Source organism: Schistocerca cancellata, chromosome 4 (genome assembly GCF_023864275.1).
Source record: "Schistocerca cancellata isolate TAMUIC-IGC-003103 chromosome 4, iqSchCanc2.1, whole genome shotgun sequence".
Classification (NCBI taxonomy): Eukaryota; Metazoa; Arthropoda; class Insecta; order Orthoptera; family Acrididae; genus Schistocerca; species Schistocerca cancellata.
The window spans coordinates 180,562,980-180,585,291 of record NC_064629.1 but is presented as its reverse complement, the minus strand read 5'-3'; the positions used below and the strand labels follow the sequence as shown (position 1 = coordinate 180,585,291).

The following is a 22,312-nucleotide window of genomic DNA, read 5'->3' as shown; positions in this document are numbered from 1 at the left end:
ACTCGGTACCACACAGGACTGAAGCAACTGAATTACATTCTCCACCAGGGTTTCGACTACCTGTCATCGTGCCTTTAAATGAGAAATGTCCTGCCCACTATTGTTCCCACACCACCCACAGTGGTATTCCGCCATCCATCCAACCTACACAATATACTCATCCATCCATCCATCCATCCATCCATCCATCCAACCTACACAATATACTCGTCCATCCTTACACAATGCCTGCTCCCAACCGTGTACCTCATGGCTCATACCCCTGTAATAGACCTAGATGCAAGACCTGTCCCATACACACCACCGCCACCACCACCACCGCTACCACCTGCTCCAGTACAGTCACAAACATCACCTATGCCATCAAAGGCAGTCATGTGATCTAAAAGTGAAGCTGCAACCACTGTGCTGCATTTTATGTGCGCATTACAACCAGCAAGCTGTCTGTCCGCATGAATGGCCACCGACAAACTGTGGACAAGAAACATGTAGACAACTTTGTTGCTGAGCCACTGCCAAACATGATATCCTTCATTTCAATGACTACTTCGCAGCCAGTGCCATATGAGTCCTTCCCACCAACACCAGCTTTTCTGAATTGCTCAGATGGGAACTTTCCCTACAGTTTATCTTACATTCCCATAACCCTCCTGGCCTCAACCTTTGTTAGTCATTATCCTCTCCCATCCAGCCCCTTCCCTGTTCCCATTCCAGTACTACACAGCCCTCATTCCACCATTGCACTGAGTCCTTCTACTTCTTTCCTTTCCCACTACTTCCTCCCACCTCTCCCGTGCCCTCTGTCTAATCTACCGTCTGCACGTAGCTGCCCTACCCTCTCTCCATGTTATCGCTGTGTGCTCCCCAGCAGTGTGTCATTGTCCGCCACCCCTCCCCTACTATCCCTCCCCTTTCTGCCCCAGCCACCTCCTTACCCTCACCCAGTCGCCCCACCCATCATTCACTGGTGCTGCTGCTTGCAGTGTGGCTGTGGCCTCGGTTGCCTGAGACTGCTGGCTGTGTGTGTGTGTGTGTGTGTGTGTGTGTGTGTGTGTGTGTGTGTGTGTGTGTGTGTGTGTGTGTGTTGTCTATTTTTGACAAAGGCCTTACTGGTTGAAAGCTTCATTTGTGACAGGCTTTTTGTTGTGCTTATCTGTGATTCATCTTCTCTGCTATATGGTCACTGTAATTCGGGATAGATGAAGCGTTTTAATTTTTGACGTACGTTACTGAAAATTGGTTTTGAAGAAACTCTCTCTCTGGCTTCCCATCTCCTCCATATATATGGTCCAGCTGCGGACACAGTGGCACCGATATCAGTAGATTCTGCTGATGGCTGACATCATCTGAAGGCGACTGTTCTTTCAAAATCAGTATGTCACAAAACTGATCTCATTGCTTGATCACACTAATTTCAGACGAGAGTCGGTAAAATTCAGATCAGTTTGTTTTCTCCGATCATATCAGTTGACGCAACACTAAATATGGACTGTGAAAAGCTGAGAAGTTTAGTCAGAAAGAGTTCGTGGTGTCCAGGGGGATGAGAAATATCACAATCGAGATAGTGTTTGGGATCTGTGGACTGAAATCACAAGCTTCTTGGAAACTGCAGAACGAAAGTTTTATCAAAAAATTTAGGCTGATTAATATTATTACTTACTGGCATTTTAGTACGAATAGGAGGGTGATTGTGTTACATTAAGTTGTTTCCAAATGTAATATGGGTTACCACTTTTCAGTGCTTTGTGTTCAGAGTATCTCATTCTGAACTTCATTTGTCATTCACACATGTGCTGAGTGACAGTCATTGAAGAATTGAAGATTACTTGATGTATGTCTGCACAACTTCAAATAAATTGAACGTAACCGTGTCTGTAGTCTTATTTTTTCAAGGTCACCGTGAGGTCTTGATTATGTTGCAGAATGTTTTTCACTTCATATGTTTGTAAAGCTTGTCCTCATTCACATGCATTCAAAATCCGTGTTGCAGAACTCATTCCAAGCACAGAAGCATCGTAATATCCCTACACTAACAGGTTAAAATGGAACTTGCTTCAGACATAGAACAGATTCTAACCTAGACTAATTTTCTTGACCCCACCAAAAATTGATGGAGGAGATCAAACCCAGTGTAACCAAGTTGTTATCGGGCAACCTCTGGCGACAGCATCTGGATGCCACTGTGAAATACAACCTTAGGACTGGCGACAGCTTGTTTTCATATTGTCCACCAGTCACCTCCACCTCTGCAGCCAACCAGGTTGTGATTCTCGTCATAGCTATGAGATATCTTTCCATAACCCATCAAACAGATTTTTACAACATTTATATTATACACTTAGTATTTCAATTACAATATCAACTCTTTCTTAGTTCATTGTTCGATGTACGCAACTCCTGGTGCGAACAGCTGAGAATATATGTTTTTGTACTGAGAAAAATGCTCCAGTAACAAATAGGGCATTCAACTGTATACTCTTACTATTTTCCAAGACACTGAATTTGTTACTTAATTTAATCTGATATGTGTTGCTATTCTTAATAGTGCTATAATCTGCATTTCTGATTTTGTGCCTGATAAGCTTCTTTCTCTCTAGTTTTGTACCTGTTTTTTTACTCTTCATCTTTCTAATGTATAATATTTTGGAAGTCTAAAATAATTTAGGAATGTCACCTTCTATACGATTCCTTTATTTTTTGATAGTGTTTATAGCAACTTCCATTTGTATTACCATTGATTTTTTTTTTTTTTCCAATTTTATATTTGTCTAAGAGGGTTGAATAAAAAGTAATGCCTCCACCGCCATTGGATAAGCAGCTGCAGCACCAAGTCGTATACTCCTAGCTCACTTATTTGTTACATAGTTTAATTCTTAATTTCTTTGCGTGTTTTTGGTACTTGCATTGTTTAATTCATAAATTTCAGGTGTATTATAGTATTTGAGAGTTGTAGCATCGCGTTTTAGTACCTGAATAGTGTAAATTCGCGTAGTCGTTTGTCTTCTGTTTTTGTTTTGAACGGCCAGTGTCGGTTGGTCAGTCAGTGTGCTCCCTGCCGCTGTTGGATAAGCAGCTGCAGCAGCATGTCATATACTCCTAGCTCACTCATTTGTTACATAGTTTAATTCTTAATTTCTTTGCGTGTTTTTGGTACTTGCATTGTTTAATTCATAAATTTCGGGTGTATTATAGTATTTGCGAGTTGTAGCATCGCGTTTTAGTACCTGAATAGTGTAGAATCGCGTAGTCTCCTTCCACCGCCGAGCAGTGTGTCAGCAGTGTGCAAGTAGCAGCATTACTGCATTTACTAGACAATCTTCTATTTTAATAACCGTTTAAATTTTGTGTCGATTTGTTTGCGGTCTCTGTAGATTAGTTCAGACGTTCTTTGCACAACAGTTTTTAGCATGGATAGGGACTGCAACTGCTGTGTTCGGATGCAGGCTGAGTTGGCATCCCTTCGCTCCCAGCTTCAGGTAGTGTTGGCTTCGGTCACACAGCTTGAGGCTGTTGCCAATGGGCATCACTGTAGTGGTCCGAATGGGGGTTGGTCGGGGACGGCCAGCTCGTCCCACGCATCCCCCGATCGGACTAAGACTGTAGTTGCCCGGGATACTGCCTGCATTGAGGCTGATCCCTCACCTGTGGTAGAGTGGGAGGTCGTCTCAAGGTGTGGCAGGGGGCGAAAGACATTCCGGAGGGCTGAACGGAAGGCCTCTCCAGTTTGTCTGACGAACCGGTTTCAGGCTCTGTCTCAGGCTGAAACTGATCTTCGGCCTGACATGGCTGCCTGTCCTGTTCCAGAGGTTGCCCCTCAGTCTGCAAGATCCGGGCGGTCGCAGAGGGTGGGCTTACTGGTAGTTGGGAGCTCCAACGTCAGGCGCGTAATGGGGCCCCTTAGGGATATGGCAGCAAGAGAGGGGAAGAAAACCAATGTGCACTCAGTGTGCATATCGGGGGGGAGTCATTCCAGATGTGGAAAGGGTCCTTCCGGATGCCATGAAGGGTACAGGGTGCACCCATCTGCAGGTGGTCGCTCACGTCAGCACACAATGATGTGTGTCGCTATGGATCAGAGGAAATCCTCTCTGGCTTCCAGCGGCTATCTGATTTGGTGAAGACTGCCAGTCTCGCTAGCGGGATGAAAGCAGAGTCACCATCTGCAGCATCGTCGATAGGACTGACTGCGGACCTTTGGTACAGAGCCGAGTGGAGGGTCTGAATCAGAGGCTGAGACGGTTCTGCAACCGTGTGGGCTGCAAATTCCTCGACTTGCGCCATAGGGTGGTGGGGTTTCGGGTTCTGCTGGATAGGTCAGGAGTCCACTACACGCAACAAGCGGCTACACGGGTAGCAGGGGTTGTGTGGCGTGGGCTGGGCGGTTTTTTAGGTTAGATGGCCTCAGGCAAGTACAGAAAGGGCAACAGCCTCAAAGGGTGCGGGGCAAAGTCAGGACATGCGGTGACCAAGCAACAATCGGTATTGTAATTGTAAACTGTCGAAGCTGCGTTGGTAAAGTACCGGAACTTCAAGCGCTGATAGAAAGCACCGAAGCTGAAATCGTTATAGGTACACAAAGCTGGCTGAAGACAGAGATAAATTCTGCCGAAATTTTTACAAAGGTACAGACAGTGTTTAGAAAGGATAGATTGCATGCAACCTGTGGTGGAGTGTTCGTCGCTGTTAGTAGTAGTTTATCCTGTAGTGAAGTGGAAGTGGATAGTTCCTGTGAATTATTATGGGTGGAGGTTACACTCAACAACCGAGCTAGGTTAATAATTGGCTCCTTTTACCGACCTCCCCGACTCAACAGCATTAGTGGCAGAACAACTGAGAGAAAATTTGGAATACATTTCACATAAATTTTCTCAGCATGTTATAGTCTTAGGTGGAGATTTCAATTTACCAGATATAGACTGGGACACTCAGATGTTTAGGACGGGTGGTAGGGACAGAGCATCGAGTGACATTATACTCAGTGCACTATCCGAAAATTACCTCGAGCAATTGAACAGAGAACCGACTCGTGGAGATAACATCTTGGACCCACTGATAACAAACAGACCCGAACTTTTCGACTCTGTATGTGCAGAACAGGGAATCTGTGATCATAAGGCTGTTGCAGCATCCCTGAATATGGAAGTTAATAGGAATATAAAAAAAGGGAGGAAGGTTTATCTGTTTAGCAAGAGTAATAGAAGGCAGATTTCAGACTACCTAACAGATCAAAACAGAAAATTTCTGTTCCGACACTGACAATGTTGAGTGTTTATGGAAAAAGTTGAAGGCAATTGTAAAATGCGTTTTAGACAGGTACGTGCCGAGTAAAACTGTGAGGGATGGGAAAAACCCACCGTGGTACAACAACAAAGTTAGGAAACTACTGCGAAAGCAAAGAGAGCTTCACTGCAAGTTTAAACGCAGCCAAAACCTCTCAGACAAACAGAAGCTAAACGATGTCAAAGTTAGCGTAAGGAGGGCTATGCGTGAAGCATTCAGTGAATTCGAAAGTAAAATTCTATGTACCGACTTGACAGAAAATCCTAGGAAGTTCTGGTCTTACGTTAAATCAGTAAGTGGCTGGAAACAGCATATACAGACACTCCGGGATGATGAAGGCATTGAAACAGAGGATGACAGGCGTAAAGCTGAAATACTAAACACCTTTTTCCAAAGCTGTTTCACAGAGGAAGAACGCACTGCAGTTCCTTCTCTAAATCCTTGCACAAACGGAAAAATGGCTGACATCGAAATAAGTGTCCAAGGAATAGAAAAGCAACTGGAATCACTCAACAGAGGAAAGTCCACTGGACCTGACGGGATACCAATTCGATTCTACACAGAGTACGCGAAAGAACTTGCCCCCCTTCTAACAGCCGTGTACCGCAAGTCTCTAGAGGAACGGAAGGTTCCAAATGATTGGAAAAGAGCACAGGTAGTCCCAGTCTTCAAGAAGGGTCGTCGAGCGGATGTGCAAAACTATAGACCTATATCTCTGACGTCGATCTGTTGTAGAATTTTAGAACATGTTTTTTGCTCGAGTATCATGTAGTTTTTGGAAACACAGAATCTACTGTGTAGGAATCAACATGGATTCCGGAAACAGCGATCGTGTGAGACCCAACTCGCTTTATTTGTTCATGAGACCCAGAAAATATTAGATACAGGCTCCCAGGTAGATGCTATTTTCCTTGACTTTGGAAGGCGTTCGATATAGTTCCGCACTGTCGCCTGATAAACAAAGTAAGAGCCTACGGAATATCAGACCAGCTGTGTGGCTGGATTGAAGAGTTTTTAGGAAACAGAACACAGCATGTTGTTATCAATGGAGAGATGTCTACAGACGTTATAGTAACCTCTGGCGTGCCACAGGGGAGTGTTATGGGACCATTGCTTTTCACAATATATGTAAATGACCTAGTAGATAGTGTCGGAAGTTCCATGCGGCTTTTCGCGGATGATGCTGTAGTATACAGAGAAGTTGCAGCATTAGAAAATTGTAGCAGAAATGCAGGAAGATCTGCAGCGGATAGGTACTTGGTGCAGGGAGTGGCAACTGACCCTTAACATAAACAAATGTAATGTACTGCGAATATGTAGAAAGAAGGATCCTTTTTTGTATGGTTATATGATAGCGGAACAAACACTGTTAGCAGTTACTTCTGTAAAATATCTGGGAGTATGCGTGCGGAACGATTTGAAGTGGAATGATCATATAAAATTAATTGTTGGTAAGGCGGGTACCAGGTTGAGATTCATTGGGAGAGTCCTTAGAAAATGTAGTCCACCAACAAAGGAGGTGGCTTACAAAACACTTGTTCGACCTGTACTTGAGTATTACTCATCAGTCGGGGATCCGTACCAGATCGGGTTGACGGAGGAGGTAGAGAAGATCCAAAGAAGAGCGGCGCGTTTCGTCACAGGGTTATTTGGTAACCGTGATAGCGTTACAGAGATGTTTAACAAACTCAAGTGGCAGACTCTGCAAGAGAGGCGCTCTGCATCGCGGTGTAGCTTGCTCGACAGGTTTCGAGAGGGTGCGTTTCTGGATGAGGTATTGAATATATTGCTTCCCCCTACTTATACTTCCCGAGGAGATCACGAACGTAAAATTAGAGAGATTAGAGCGCACACGGAGGCTTTCAGACAGTCGTTCTTCCCGCGAACCATACGCGACTGGAAGAGGAAAGGGAGGTAATGACAGTGGCACGTAAAGTGCCCTCCGCCACACACCGTTGGGTGGCTTGCGGAGTATAAATGTAGATGTAGATTTAGAATTGGGGTTTTGATGGGAATATTTTAACAAGTGCAGAAATAATCCTTAGAATGTGAACTTTAATTACCAATTGGAATGTGGACTTCAATTACCAATATTCACTTTTCCACTTAATCACCAGCCAATTGGATACATTTCTGCCAACGATGAAAAAGTTTTCTGAAGCCATCACGGAAGAAGTGGACACTTTGTTTCCACAACCACAGTCTCTCAGTTCTCTCTGAGTCTTCACCAGAAGCATAATGATGTCCCTGTAGATTGTCTTTCATTATCAGGAACCGATGGAAGTCAGACAGTGCTAAATCTGGACTGTATGGAGGATGCCGTACAGTGGTGAGATTCAGTCTCTGGCACCTGAAGTGTGTGGTTTGGCATTGTCATGCTGCAGGAAAACATGTCCCTTTTCCTTTCGGAACTGTTAGCCATCGTTTCAGAGTTCACAGCGTTGCAATGTAACACTCTGTATTTATTGTTGTTCCATGATCAAGGAAATCAACATGGATTATACCATCTGCATCCCAGAACACTGTGGCCATGATTTTTCCAGCTGAGGGCTGTGTCTTGAATTTCTTTTTCTGGGGCGAGTCTTTGTGTCGATACTCCATAGACTGACGTTTTGTCTCTGGGTTGTAATGGTGTACCCATGTTTCGTCTCCTGTCACAATCGATTGGAGAAAGGCATCACCTTCATTCTCGTAATGCGAGAGGAGTTCCTGGCAAATTTAAAGTCTGTGCGCTTTCGTTTCAGGAGTTGGCATCCGAGGTACCCATCGTGGACAGATCTTCCAATAGCCTAACAAAGCAATAATGTGACCCACACGTTCTTGTGAAATACTGATTGTGCTTGCAATTTCTCTCTGAGTGATACAACAATCATCCTGAAGCAATCTGTCAACATTTTCCTTGTGAAACTCCGTGGATGCTGTCACAGGACGTTCAACTCTTTGTTTGTCACGCAACATCTTTAAACTTACTCCCCCAACGATGCACAGTACTCACATCAACACAATAACCATAAACTGCCTTCATTCTCTGATGAATCTCCTTTGGGGTGACACCTTGCACTGTCAAGAATTCAATGACTACATGTTGCTTAAATCACATTGACCAGCCGTCTGCGTAAGGTTCTATACTTTACACTGTAACAACACAACCGTTCAATGCTAAGGTTTCCCGCCAACTGGAGCTGTAGAGAAGAGGCTACGGATCAAGCCGCATACTAATGCTGCCAACTGTTAAAGAGTTACGAAGATGGAGGCATTACTTCTCCGTCAACCCTCGTAGTTTGAATGATGATTTTAAGGGTAAACATGTTTTTCTTCTTCATAAATTATAGGAATGGATGGCCTCTATTATATGTGCTGTCACATTCAAAATTTCCCACATAAAAAGTATTGTTTGGTTTTTGTCTTCCTTCCACATTAAAATCTCCCATCTTCTTGAAGTAGTATTCGCTGTCATTTGAGAGTTTCTATAACTATTAGTAGAGCTGATCTACTTCCTGAATATAATGTGCACTTATTATAATTGGAACAATATTTTAACAGCATTTTTATAGCTTTTCAAATTGAGTGTAGTGACGTTGTTGGTGAATGTAACGAGAGAGGCTGGCACAAGAGCCCAACTTAGTAGTGTTTACACAGCAATAGCCGATACCGGGTACCTTGCCTTTCAAATTGAACACTTTCTTGGGTACTGTGGTGAAAATTTAAATTCAGCATAACAAGCGTTAGGTATGCATCTTCTCAAGAGCTTTCGAATGTCATTAAAAAGCAAATGTTAGAAAGTATATTTGCTTCAGTACATCAGTTGATAATACTGAGAACCCAATGCTTTGGCACTTCGACGACTTCTGTGAGAGATATATATATATATATATATATACAGAGTGTTACAAAAAGGTACGGCCAAACTTTCAGGAAACATTCCTCACACACGAAGAAGGAAAATAAGTTATATGCACATGTGTCCGGAAACACTTACTTTCCATGTTTGAGCTCATTTTATTACTTCTCTTCAAATCACATTAATCATGGAATGGAAACACACAGCAACAGGACATACCAGCGTGACTTCACACTTTGTTACAGGAAATTTTCAAAATGTCCTCCGTTAGCGAGGATACATGCACCCACCCTCCGTCGCATGGAATCCCTGATGCGCTGATGCAGACCTGGAGAATGGCGTATTGTATCACAGCCGTCCACAATACGAGCATGAAGAGTCTCTACATTTGGTACATCTACATCTACATCTACATTTATACTCCGCAAGCCACCCAACGGTGTGTGGCGGAGGGCACTTTACGTGCCACTGTCATTATCTCCCTTTCCTGTTCCAGTCGCGTATGGTTCGCGGGAAGAACGACTGTCTGAAAGCCTCTGTGCGCGCTCTAATCTCTCTAATTTTACATTCGTGATCTCCTCGGGAGGTATAAGTAGGGGGAAGCAATATATTCGATACCTCATCCAGAAACGCACCCTCTCGAAACCTGGCGAGCAAGCTACACCGCGATGCAGAGCGCCTCTCTTGCAGAGTCTGCCACTTGAGTTTGTTAAACATCTCCGTAACGCTATCACGGTTACCAAATAACCCTGTGACGAAACGCGCCGCTCTTCTTTGGATCTTCTCTATCTCCTCCGTCAACCCGATCTGGTACGGATCCCACACTGATGAGCAATACTCAAGTATAGGTCGAACGAGTGTTTTGTAAGCCACCTCCTTTGTTGATGGACTACATTTTCTAAGGACTCTCCCAATGAATCTCAACCTGGTACCCGCCTTACCAACAATTAATTTTATATGATCATTCCACTTCAAATCGTTCCGCACGCATACTCCCAGATATTTTACAGAAGTAACTGCTACCAGTGTTTGTTCCGCTATCATATAATCATACAATAAAGGATCCTTCTTTCTATGTATTCGCAATACATTACATTTGTCTATGTTAAGGGTCAGTTGCCACTCCCTGCACCAAGTGCCTATCCGCTGCAGATCTTCCTGCATTTCGCTACAATTTTCTAATGCTGCAACTTCTCTGTATACTACAGCATCATCCGCGAAAAGCCGCATGGAACTTCCGACACTATCTACTAGGTCATTTATATATATTGTGAAAAGCAATGGTCCCATAACACTCCCCTGTGGCACGCCAGAGGTTACTTTAACGTCTGTAGATGTCTCTCCATTGAGAACAACATGCTGTGTTCTGTTTGCTAAAAACTCTTCAATCCAGCCACACAGCTGGTCTGATATTCCGTAGGCTCTTACTTTGTTTATCAGGCGACAGTGCGGAACTGTATCGAACGCCTTCCGGAAGTCAAGGAAAATGGCATCTACCTGGGAGCCTGTATCTAATATTTTCTGGGTTTCATGAACAAATAATGCGAGTTGGGTTTCACACGATCGCTGTTTCCGGAATCCATGTTGATTCCTACATAGTAGATTCTGAGTTTCCAAAAACGACATGATACTCGAGCAAAAGACATGTTCTAAAATTCTACAACAGATCGACGTCAGAGAGATAGGTCTATAGTTTTGCGCATCTGCTCGACGACCCTTCTTGAAGACTGGGACTACCTGTGCTCTTTTCCAATCATTTGGAACCTTCTGTTCCTCTAGAGACTTGCGGTACACAGCTGTTAGAAGGGGGGCAAGTTCTTTCGCGTACTCTGTGTAGAATCGAATTGGTATCCCGTCAGGTCCAGTGGACTTTCCTCTGTTGAGTGATTCCAGTTGCTTTTCTATTCCTTGGACACTTATTTCAATGTCAGCCATTTTTTCGTTGGTGCGAGGATTTAGAGAAGGAACTGCAGTGCGGTCTTCCTCTGTGAAACAGCTTTGGAAAAAGGTGTTTAGTATTTCAGCTTTACGCTTGTCATCCTCTGTTTCAATGCCATCATCATCCCGGAGTGTCTGGACATGATGTTTCGAGCCACTTACTGATTTAACGTAAGACCAGAACTTCCTAGGATTTTCTGTCAAGTCGGTACCTAGTATTTTACTTTCGAATTCACTGAACGCTTCACGCATAGCCCTCCTTACGCTAACCGGGGTTGCGTAGACAAGAGCTTTCAAATACCCCCATAAATGAAAGTCAAGAGGGTTGAGGTCAGGAGAGCGTGGAGGCCATAGAATTGGTCCGCCTCTACCAATCCATCAGTCACTGAATCTGTTGTTGAGAGGCGTACAAACACTTCGACTGAAATGTGCTGGAGCTCTATTGTGCATGAACCACATGTTGTGTCGTACTTGTAAAGGCACATGTTCTAGCAGCACAGGTAGAGTATCCCGTATGAAATCATGATAATGTGCTCCATTGAGCATAGGTGGAAGAACATGGGGCCCAATCAAGACATCACCAACAATGCCTGCCCAAACGTTCACAGAAAATCTGTGATGATGACGTGATTGCATAATTGCGTGCGGATTCTCGTCAGCCCACACATGTTGATTGTGAAAATTTACAATTTGATCACGTTGGAATGAAGCCTCATCCCTAAAGAGAACATTTGCACTGAAATGACGATTGGCACATTGTTGGATGAACCATTCGCAGAAGTGTACCCGTGGAGGCCAATCAGCTGCTGATAATGCCTGCACACGCTGTACATGGTACGGAAACAACTGGTTCTCCCGTAGCACTCTCCATACAGTGAAGTGGTCAACATTACCTTGTACAGCAGCAACTTCTCTGACACTGACATTAGGGTTATCGTCAACTGCACGAAGAATTGCCTCGTCCATTGCAGGTATCTTCGTCGTTCTAGGTCTTCCCCAGTCGCGAGTCATAGGCTGGAATGTTCCGTGCTCCCTAAGATGCCGATCAATTGCTTCGAACGTCTTCCTGTCGGGGGCACCTTTGTTCTGGAAATCTGTCTCGATACAAATGTACCGTGCCATGGCTATTGCCCCGTGCTAATCATACATCAAATGGGCATCTGCCAACTCCGCATTTGTAAACATTGCACTGAATGCAAAACCACGTTCGTGATGAACACTAACCTGTTGATGCTACGTACTGATGTGCTTGATGCTAGAACTGTAGAGCAATGAGTCGCATGTAAAAACAAGCACCGAAGTCAACATTGGCCTTTGCTGCGGCTGGGTGGCATTCGTGGGGAGGGCCCCTGGTCAGAGTGGGTGGCATCAGGACGGATGATATGCGATGAAGCGTAGTCAATCATCTCTTGCTGGTGGTGAAACACCAGCAGTCTCTAAGCGTTTACAAGCTCAATTCAGTGCACAGAAGGACAACCCTAAATTGTTACTCTCCCTGGCCACACCATGGGTGGAACGTCAGGCTAAGGATGGCAGCGGATCTTACTCGCCCCGGTACCTCGTATGTTGGAGACCTGTTGGGGAATCCTTCATGACAATGAAGCCTCAGTTTTTTGTTGAGCATTTGGAGGACAAGTTTGGGGAGGTGGAAGGCTTGTCCAAAATGAGGTCTGGGTCAGTCTTCATCAAAACAGCATCCTCTGCTCAGTCACAACTGGCTTGACTCACTTGTGACAAGCTGAGGATGTTTCTATAACCATCATGCCCCATTGTTGCTGTGGTCTTCAGTGCAGAGACTGGTTTGATGCAGCTCTCCATGCCACTCTATCCTGTGCAAGCTCTATCATCTTCCAGTACCTACTGCAATCTACATCCTTCAGAATCTGTTTAGTGTATTCATCTCTTGGTCTCCCTCCAAAATTTTTAACCTCCGCACTGCCCTCCAATACTAAATTCGTGATCCCTTGATGCCTCAGAATATGTCCTACCAATCAATCCCTTCTTCTAGTCAAGTTGTGCCACAAATTTTCTTCTCCCCAATTCTAGTTAATACCTCCTCATTAGTTATGTGATATACCTATCTAATCTTCAGCATCATGCCCCATAAGAGTTTAAATATGGTCCAGGGTATCATATTTCACAGGGACCTTCTTTTGCAGTCTGACGATGAGCTGTGCACCAATTTAGAGCGGCGAGGTGTACATTTCGTCCGGCGTGTCAACTGGGGTCCGAGGAATAATCAGGTTGCTACTGGTGCCTTCATATTTGCCTTGGAGGGCGATACATTGTCAAAGAAGGTCAAGGTGATGGTCTAGCGGTGTGATGTGAAGCCATATATCCCTCCCTCAATGCGGTGCTTTAAGTGCTGGAAGTCTGCATCCTGCACATATATCATCATCGTATGCCGCCGCTATAACAGTTTTGGCACCATCAGCTCCGCCAACCCAGGTCACCTCTCAGAGCCGGAAGACTAAACCTGCCCCCTTGATGGTGGGGAGCATTTATTTCCCTCCCTGTTTCTCCTGGAACACCTACTTTGACTTTGGGAGCACCCCCCCCCCCCCCCCCCAACCATCGAGGATCTCCGTTCCCGCTTCTAAGCCGGAGAAGCGTAAGTCTTCTTCGGCTTCTCTCACTAGGAAGGGGTCCCTTGGGTAACTCCCTTCCCAGGTTTCTGCTATTGGGAAAATGACACCCACAAATGGCTGAAGAGCCCAAAAGCAGCTGGTCGTAGAGATTCACGTTCATCCTCAGTCCCGGACACTGAGCCAGTGAATTTCTCCAAGCAAGGGAAACCCAAGCAGCAGCGAAAGAAATCCAAAAAGAAAACCCCTAAGACCAAGGAAATTGCGGTGGCACCCACACCACCGCTATCTACAAGCTCTGCATCTGAGGATTGGGTGGAGATTTTGGCGACTACTGAGGACCGAGATCTCGCCAGACCCTCAGACAATGGATATAGACTGCTCAGGCAATAAGTCGGTGGCATCACGTGACCCTGAGGTTTAAACTACCTCATTGAATGTTCCATGCCTTTCCAGTCTCACGATGACGTCATCATCCAGTGGAATTGTGGCATTTTTTTCCACCATCTGGCTGAGCTACGGCAACTGTTAGGCTTTACACCTGCTATCTGCATTGCCCTCCAGGAAACCTAGTTCCCAACAATGCGGACCCCTGCCCTCTGCAGCTATAAGGGATATTACAGGAACCGTAGCGACTATAATAGTGTCAGGCGGAGTTCGGCATTTATGTCCTAAATTCGGTCTGTAGTGAACATATGCCCCTTCAAACTTCTCTTGAAGCTGTATTAGAAAAGTTCGACCTCTGCCTCTTAAATACTGCGGCCGCCACGCATTTCAGTGTGGCTCAAGGTAGTTAATCAGCCATTGATTTATCAGTTTGCAACCCAGGACTTCTTCCATCTATCCACTGGAGACCACATGATGACGTGTGGTAGTGACCACTTCCCCATCTTCCTGTCACTGCCCCAGCGTCAGGCACAAGGACGCCTGACCAGATGGGTTTTGAACAAGGCGGCCTGGGAAACTTTCACCTCTGCTGTCATCGTTGAATCTCCCCAACACGGTAATATCGAAGTGATGGTTGAGCAGGTGACTACAACAATTGTTTCTGCAGCCGAAAACGGGATCCCTCGCTCTTCAGGGTGCCCAAGGCGTAAGGCAGTTCCTTGGTGGTCGTCGGAAGTTGCTGAAGCAATTACGGAACATTGGCGAGCTCTACAGTAGCATAAGTGGCACCTTTCCGTGGAGCAACTCATAGCCTTTAAATGGCTCCATACCTGCGTTCGCCAATTTATCAAATGACTGAAGCAGGAGTGTTATGAGAGATATGTCTCGACCAATGGGTGCCGTACATCACCTTCCCAAGTCTGGGCGAAGATCAAATCTGTTTTCGGGTACGAGGCCCCAACAGCTGTCCCCGGTGTTACCATAAATGGCGAGTTATGTACCGACGCAACGCAATTGCCGAGCACCTCACTCGAGCCTCTGCATTGGAGAATTACCCATCAGCCTTTTGCACACTCAAATGGCGCCTGGAAGGGAACATCCTCATTCACTACATGTCACAATGAATCCTTCAACTCTCTCTCTCTCTCTCTCTCTCTCTCTCTCTCTCTCTCTCTCTCTCTCTATCGTTTTAGTGGCCATTAACGGTCTAGCAGCAGCTGTCGGGCCCTCCATCTCACCTTCTCTGTATGCAGATGACTTCTCCATTTCGTACTGCTGCTCCAGTACTGTTGTTGCTGAGTGGTGCCTCCAGGGAGCCATCCACAAGGCCAGTCATAGGCTGTAGCCCACAGCTTCGTTTTCAGCCGCAAAGTCGTGTGTCGTGCACTTCTGTTGGCGCCATACTGTTCATACGGAACCCGCACTTTACCACAATGACAATCCACTCACTATAGTGGAGAGAGATAAATTCCTAGGACTGGTTTTCGACACTTGATTGACTTGGCTTCCCTATCTTCATCAGCTTAAGCAGAAGTGCTGGCAGCACCTCAATGCCCTCTGTTGCCTGAGCAACACCAGTTGGGGTGCAGATTGCTCTACGCTGCTGCAGCTCTACAGAGGCCTTGTCCAATCCCGAATTGACTATTGGAGTGTGTTTTATGGTTCGACAGCGCCCTCAGCGTTGCATTTACTTGACTCTGTGCACCACTGTGGGGTTCGACTAGTGACAAGAGCTCTTAGGCAGAGTCCAGTGACCAGCATACTGGTGGATGCTGGTGTCCCTCCACTGCAGATCAGACATGTGCAACTGCTCGCCAGTTTCATAGTTCCCCTGAGCATCCGAATTACCATCTCCTTTTCCCGCCAATGGCAGATCGTCTCCCGCATCGGCGGCCCAGGTTGGGACTAAAGATTGCGATACGTGTGCAGTCCCTTCTCTCAGAACTGGAGTCCTTCCCTGTACCACCTCTACTTGCAGTCTGATCACGTACGCCTCCATGGTGTACGACTCGTCCGCAGCTTCCTCTGGACCTTTCAAGTGGTCCTAAGGACTTTGTTAATCCTGCTGCTCTCCGCTGTCACTTCCTCTCGATTCTTTACATGTTCTGGGGCTCTGAAGTGGTTTACACAGACAGCTCGATGGCTAATGGTCAGGTAGGCTTTGTGTATGTTCATGGAGGACATATTTAACAGCACTCCTTGCCAGATAGCTGCAGTGTTTTCACTGCAGAGCTGGCAGCCATATCTTGTGCTCTTGAGTACATCTGCCCTGGCACGTCATTTCTGCTCATTTCATTGAGAAGACTACAAGCTATCGACCAGTGCTACCTTCACCTTCTTCTGATAGCGTCCATCCAGGTGTCCATGTATGCCCTGGAACGGTCCCGTCATTCAGTGGTGTTTGTGTGGACCCCTGGACATGTCGGAATCCCAGTCAACGAACTTACCGACAGGCTAGCTAAACAGGCGACGCAGAAACCACTTCTGGAGATGAGCATCTCCGAAGCTGGCCTGTGTTCTGTCTTACGCCACAGGGTTCTCCGGCTTTGGGAGACAAAATGGCATAACAGTACGCACAAGAAGCTGTGTATAATTAAGGAAACAACGAATGTGTGGAAGTCTTCCATACAGGCCTCTTGCAGGGAATCACTTCTCCTTTGCCGGCTCCGCATTGGCCATACATGGCTAATGCATGGTCACCTACTATGTCACGAGGACCCACCTCAGTGTCGCTGTGGCTCCTAAATGAGTCATCCACCTCCTGCTGGACTGCCCACTTGTAGCTGCTCTGCAACAGACATTTAACTTTCCCACCACCCTGCCTTTGGTGTTGGGGGACAAGGCCTCCACAGCAGCTATAGTCTTAAGTTTTACCTATGAGAGTGGGTTTTATACTTCATGTAGGTTTTAGTGCATGTCCTTTGTCCCTCTGTATCACCCTAGTGCTTTTAGGGTGGAAGTTTTAATGTGTTGAAGAGTGGCTGGCTTCTCCTTTTTATTCTCTTGGTCGGCCAGCCACTGTAATCTGCTTTCTTGTTTTACTCTCTTCTGTTTCTAGCATCTGCTGTTTTCTTGTCCTCTTTTGTTCCTTTTAGGGTTTGTTGCCTTTCCTTTGTTCTTGTGGTTTTTCCTTAATTTCCGTTTTGTGTTATATGTCTCATCCATTTTAGTCTCTCACGTGTGGCATTGTTTCATTAGGAACAAGGGACTAATGACCTCGTAGTTTGGTCCCTTCCCCGCTCTTTTAAACCAACTAAACTCAACTCTGCCTTTCGATGTTTACATTTTTTCGATTGTTAGATGCTGTACCTAATTACTAGCATTCAACCATACATACATGTCCCTTGTACTACGTAACTGTGTGTTACACGAGTACATGTTATCATCTTCAGTTATTCCCATGTTGACTCTTAACTCGTATTATCTGCGTTTTGTGGTCCACAAGAAATAAGACGATTACATACAGGCCATGGCACCAACTTCTGAGATTCAGAGGAATTCGAGGTGATCTGTTTAGAACAGAAAATGCATGAACATTTTTGCACAATTTGTATTTCACGCATAGTACATGCATCAGAGCTTTGCATATGGTAGTGCACCAGCAGTGCCTGTAAGTATGCCAACAAATATTAAGGTTACTTGTATTATGCCTTTGTAGCAGTACATTTATGCCGCCAGGATGACTTCCTGATAAACACACTTTTGTCTGAAATTGACTCAGAAATACCTAGTAATAACTACAGTATTAATGTTGTTGCAAACATTCATTTCTGTTGTATTATGAGCCTTGTAGTGTATAAAAACCTTAGAAACGAAGGCCCTTTCACAGATATTATCAGTTAAGAAAAGTAATGGCTTGACACTATTATTATATTTTTCTAGAATGGAAAGGAAAAGACATTACCCGTACAAGAGAATTTGGAGGAAGCTGATGATGACTTGCCCACAGATGAGCAGCCGTACGGCAATGCAAATAATAACCAGGCAGATAAAGCAGAGAAACTGGTCCGTTTGCCTATTGGGAGAATTAAACACTTGATGAAAATGGATCCTGATGTTTCTCTTGCCACACAAGAAGCAGTTTTCCTAATAGCAAAAGGAACTGTAAGTTTTATTGATTAATTATGCTATAAATTAATTTTATTGTTGCTAGTTCTGGAAATTTAGAGTTGTATTGCCACTTTGTATATTGTTGTACTGGCAAAATTTGACTCGGACCTCTTGAACATACCATTTTATAAGATACTGACTTTGCAACAGTAATTACATATTCCATGACGTTTTGAGTTTGCAGCCAGATGACAACTACTTGCCATGATATTTCAGCTGACAACTATTCAGCCATCTTCAGGTGAGTGTTTTGCACTGAAGACTGCTGTTTGACATCACTAACTTCTTACCAAAAGTTGCACGGAGACGCATGCGCGAAGGTAGTTGCTACGTGAAAGACTTCTGTTGAGTTTAGCACAGTCTTCAAAAAATTGCTCCACATATGCAGTGCAGGCGCATGTGTAATGGTGTTCATACATGTATGCTCCCTGTTTTAATGTTGGCCCTTACTTCTACATATATGAAAAAAATCACTAGGTCCCACACCTTATCCAGTTGAAAGCCACCATCTTGATTACAAAGATATTCCACCAACATGTTTCCACAATTCATTAATAATTGAATCCCAGAATCATCTTGTCGATCAAGATTTTCTTTGCAGAACAATCTGTAGAATATATGAATATGATGCTTGAAAGAACAGACGCCATTGGTGACCTTGGAGCTCCTTAAGTATGAAATTACATTGAAATCCAGACCTTTGTAGCTGCTTACAGACGTTCATAAATATTAATGAGGACAGTTGAAAATTGTGCCCTGACCAGGACTTGAACCCGGGATCTCCTGCTTACATGGCAGGTGCTCTATCCGACTGAGCCATCGAGGACACAGAGGATAATGTGACTGCAGGGAATTATCTCTGGCATGCTCCCCGTGAGACCCACATTTCCAACTTACAGGATTCGATAGACTGAATGTCGCGAGTAATGAGTATAGTGGGCAGGAGCACTACAAATGTAGTTTGTGGACAATAAGTTGGAAATGTGGGTTTCACGGGGACCGTGTCATTGATGGATGGCGCAGTCAGATAGAGCATCTGCCATGTAAGCAGGAGATCCCAGGTTAGAGTCCTGTTCAGGGCATACATTTTCAACTGTCTCCATTGATATTTATGAACACCTGTAAGCAGCTGAAAAGTCTGGATTTCAATTTAATTTAATCAGTAGACTGTCCTGTGGAGATAGAATGCTCAGCTATGGCTGACGTACAGGGTTGCGATAGAATAATGCGGCGATCATGTTTAATGCAACTTTCACATATTTTGCATGTAGTCTGACCAGTGTAAGCTTTTCCATACTGGCAAGGCATTCTGCAGATTCTAGCCCCCGCAATCCCAGGTTGTCCTTCATTTAACAGAGAAGAGCACAAATCTTTGTAGGTGGCCAGAAGATTACTCTGACATAATGTTTCCTCATGATTCTGCATAATTTTGCCAAAATATTACTGACACATGAGGAATGGCCTGGACTTGAACAGGTCCTACTCCTTTGGATCTTGTGGGTGGTTTCATTTCTTCTTCATTAAAGCTGTGCTGATCTGACATGTGGAATCTCCAATATTTCTGAAGAGTTTTCAAGCCCACATTCCAAGAAAGAGCAAGTAGTGGGACAATGTTCATCCCGGCATCCTGCATTGTTTACAGATTATTTCAAGATTTCTGACAATGATGTCATGCAGTGTTGCCAAATTTCTTGTCCTTATCATGCAGTTGACTGGCTGTACTTTTAAACTGGCTTATTGGCATCACCCCTTCCCCCCCCCCCTCCCCCCCCCCAGCCCACCTTTTCAGGTGATTTTGCTGTGACAGCACAAGATTACTGCGGAAAAAATGGCAGTGGCAAAAAGATAACCAGGGTAATACATTGGAACCTCGCTTAACAAGCACCTCCCATAACACACAATTGTTTGCTTAATGAGCAATGTTTCACATAACAATTGACAATGATTTAGTATAACTAGTGCAGCTTGTGGTTGCACATTTTGCTAAACTTGTGTTCACACTGGTTTTTTGTGTGTGTGTGCAAATTTTAATATTGTGGAATTGTCCCTGAAGATAAGTCACATGAAGACGACCATAAGAGAAAGAAAATGACCATAGCAACAAAACATAAAACATTGCCCCCCCCCCCCCCCCCCCACACACACACACACATAAAATTGGTTTACATCAACCATTTGCATTATTCACAAGAACAAGGATAAGATTAAGGAGATACATGCTTCATAGGGAGTGACAAGAATATCTAAACAACAATTTTGTAGAATGAGATTTTCACTCTGCAGCGGAGTGTGCGCTGATATGAAACTCCCCCAGGCTGTGGCTAAGCCATGTCTCCGTAGTATCCTTTATTTCAGGAGTGCTAGTTCTGCAAGGTTCGCAGGAGAGCTTCTGTAAAGTTTGGAAGGTAGGAGACGGATACTGGCAGAAGTAAAGCTGTGAGTACCGGGCGTGAGTCGTGCTTTGGTAGCTCAGATGGTAGAGCACTTTCCCGTGAAAGGCAAAGGTCCCGAGTTCGAGTCTCGGTCGGGCACACAGTTTTAATCTGCCAGGAAGTTTCAACAATTTTGTATTCTGGATGATGTCAAGCAGTTGCTCCTTATATGGATAAAAGAAAAGTAATTGCAAAGCGACACAATTAACAAAAATATCATTTGTGAGAAGGTGAGACCGATTTTTGCTGACCTCAGTAAGAAGACACCAGGATCATCAGCGGCCGAAGAAGTGTTTAAGGGAAGCTGTGGGTGGTTCAGGCAGTTTAATAGATGAACCAGCTTCCCCAGCGTTGTAAGGCATGGCGGAGCAGCCAGCTCCGACACGAAGGCAGCAGAGAACTTTTATCAGTAACTTCCAAATGCTCATAGATTCTGAGGGTTATTTGCCATAACAGGTTTTTAACTGTGACAAGACTGGTCTATTCTGGGAAAAGATGCTGCAGTGTACCTTTATAACAGCCAAGGAGAATGCATTGCCCAGTCACAAGCCAATGAAAGACCCTCTTGCACTGCTATTATGTGCCAATGCAAGTGGTGATTGGAAACTAAACGACTGCCTGTTTACCATTCAGAAACTCCATGAACCTTCAAAAAGTGTAAAGTCAACAAGAGTAGGTTAAATGTAATGTGGGGGTCCGACAACAAGGCTTGTGTGACACACGTGTGTGTGTGTGTGTGTGTGTGTGTGTGTGTGTGTGTGTGTGTGTGTGTGTGTGTAAATCTCAATGAAGTGTTTGGTTCTTTGGTGGAAAAAATATTTGCTTCAGATGAATCTGCCACTCCGTGTCTTACTCGTTATGGACAGTTCTCCTGGCCTACAAGATCACTTCCTTGAAGAATTTCAATTAATAAACATCCATTACTCCAGCCTGTGGACCAGCCGATTATTTCTAACTTTAAGAAGTCTACACTAAAGCACTCTTTGAACATTGCTTTGAGTTGACTGAAGCTACCAATCTCATTCTCAGAGTGTTTCGGAAATATCATTTCAACATCATTGACTGCATAGAGATGATTGAAAAGATGTGGGAAGGGGTTACCAAGAGATGTCTCACTCCTGCTTCGAAGAATATTTGGCCAGTGTGTGTCATCAAATGTGTCTCTGGCCAAGAGTGTGGGACTAAAAGTGAATAACAATGAAATTGATGAGCTTGTGGAAGATCACAGTCAAGAAATGACCACCAAAGAGCTTATGGAGTTGCAGTATGTTTCACAGCCGGAAGTTGTTGAGAGGACTTCAGAGGAGGAGGAGGAGGAGGAGGAGGAGGACTAGGCGGCAGTCACAGCAAAGCAGCAAAATCTGGCATAATAAGAGAAATGCTGACAACATGGGAATCGATTGCATCTAGTCCTAGTAAAAAAGAATTAGTTAAGTATTGTGAATAATAAAATACATAACACTGTATGTATAATTTTCTTTGAATAAATGGCATGAATAAGATAAAACTTTTAGTGCTTTTTCTGCGTGGAATGCTTTCTTGTATTTTACATTAATTTATATGGATAAATTGTCTCAGTAAATGAGTGTTTTGCCCTAAGAGTATAATTCTTTAACGAATTATGCCCGCTATGAGAGGTTCCGTGGTGGTGGTGGTGGTGGTGGTGGTGGTGGTGGTGGTGGTGCCTTGTCCTAAGATAAAGCCAGCTTAATATCTACCAAAAAGCTGTAGGTCCTTAA

The 22,312-nt window shown here is 44.6% G+C and overlaps 1 protein-coding gene and 1 non-coding gene across 2 annotated transcripts in view; one reads left to right on the top strand and one right to left on the bottom strand.

Annotated features, from left to right (window-relative positions):
- The window catches only part of LOC126184772 (DNA polymerase epsilon subunit 4), a 64,566-nt gene that overhangs the window by 21,423 nt on the left and 20,831 nt on the right, over positions 1 to 22,312 (top strand). The window contains exon 2 of the mRNA XM_049927325.1: positions 17,914 to 18,135. Coding sequence (XP_049783282.1) covers positions 17,914 to 18,135 — 222 coding nt within the window. The remainder of the gene's footprint in view (positions 1 to 17,913; positions 18,136 to 22,312) is intronic.
- On the bottom strand, positions 18,894 to 18,968 carry Trnat-ugu (transfer RNA threonine (anticodon UGU)). Its single transcript has one exon. It is a non-coding gene; the product is annotated as a tRNA-Thr (tRNA).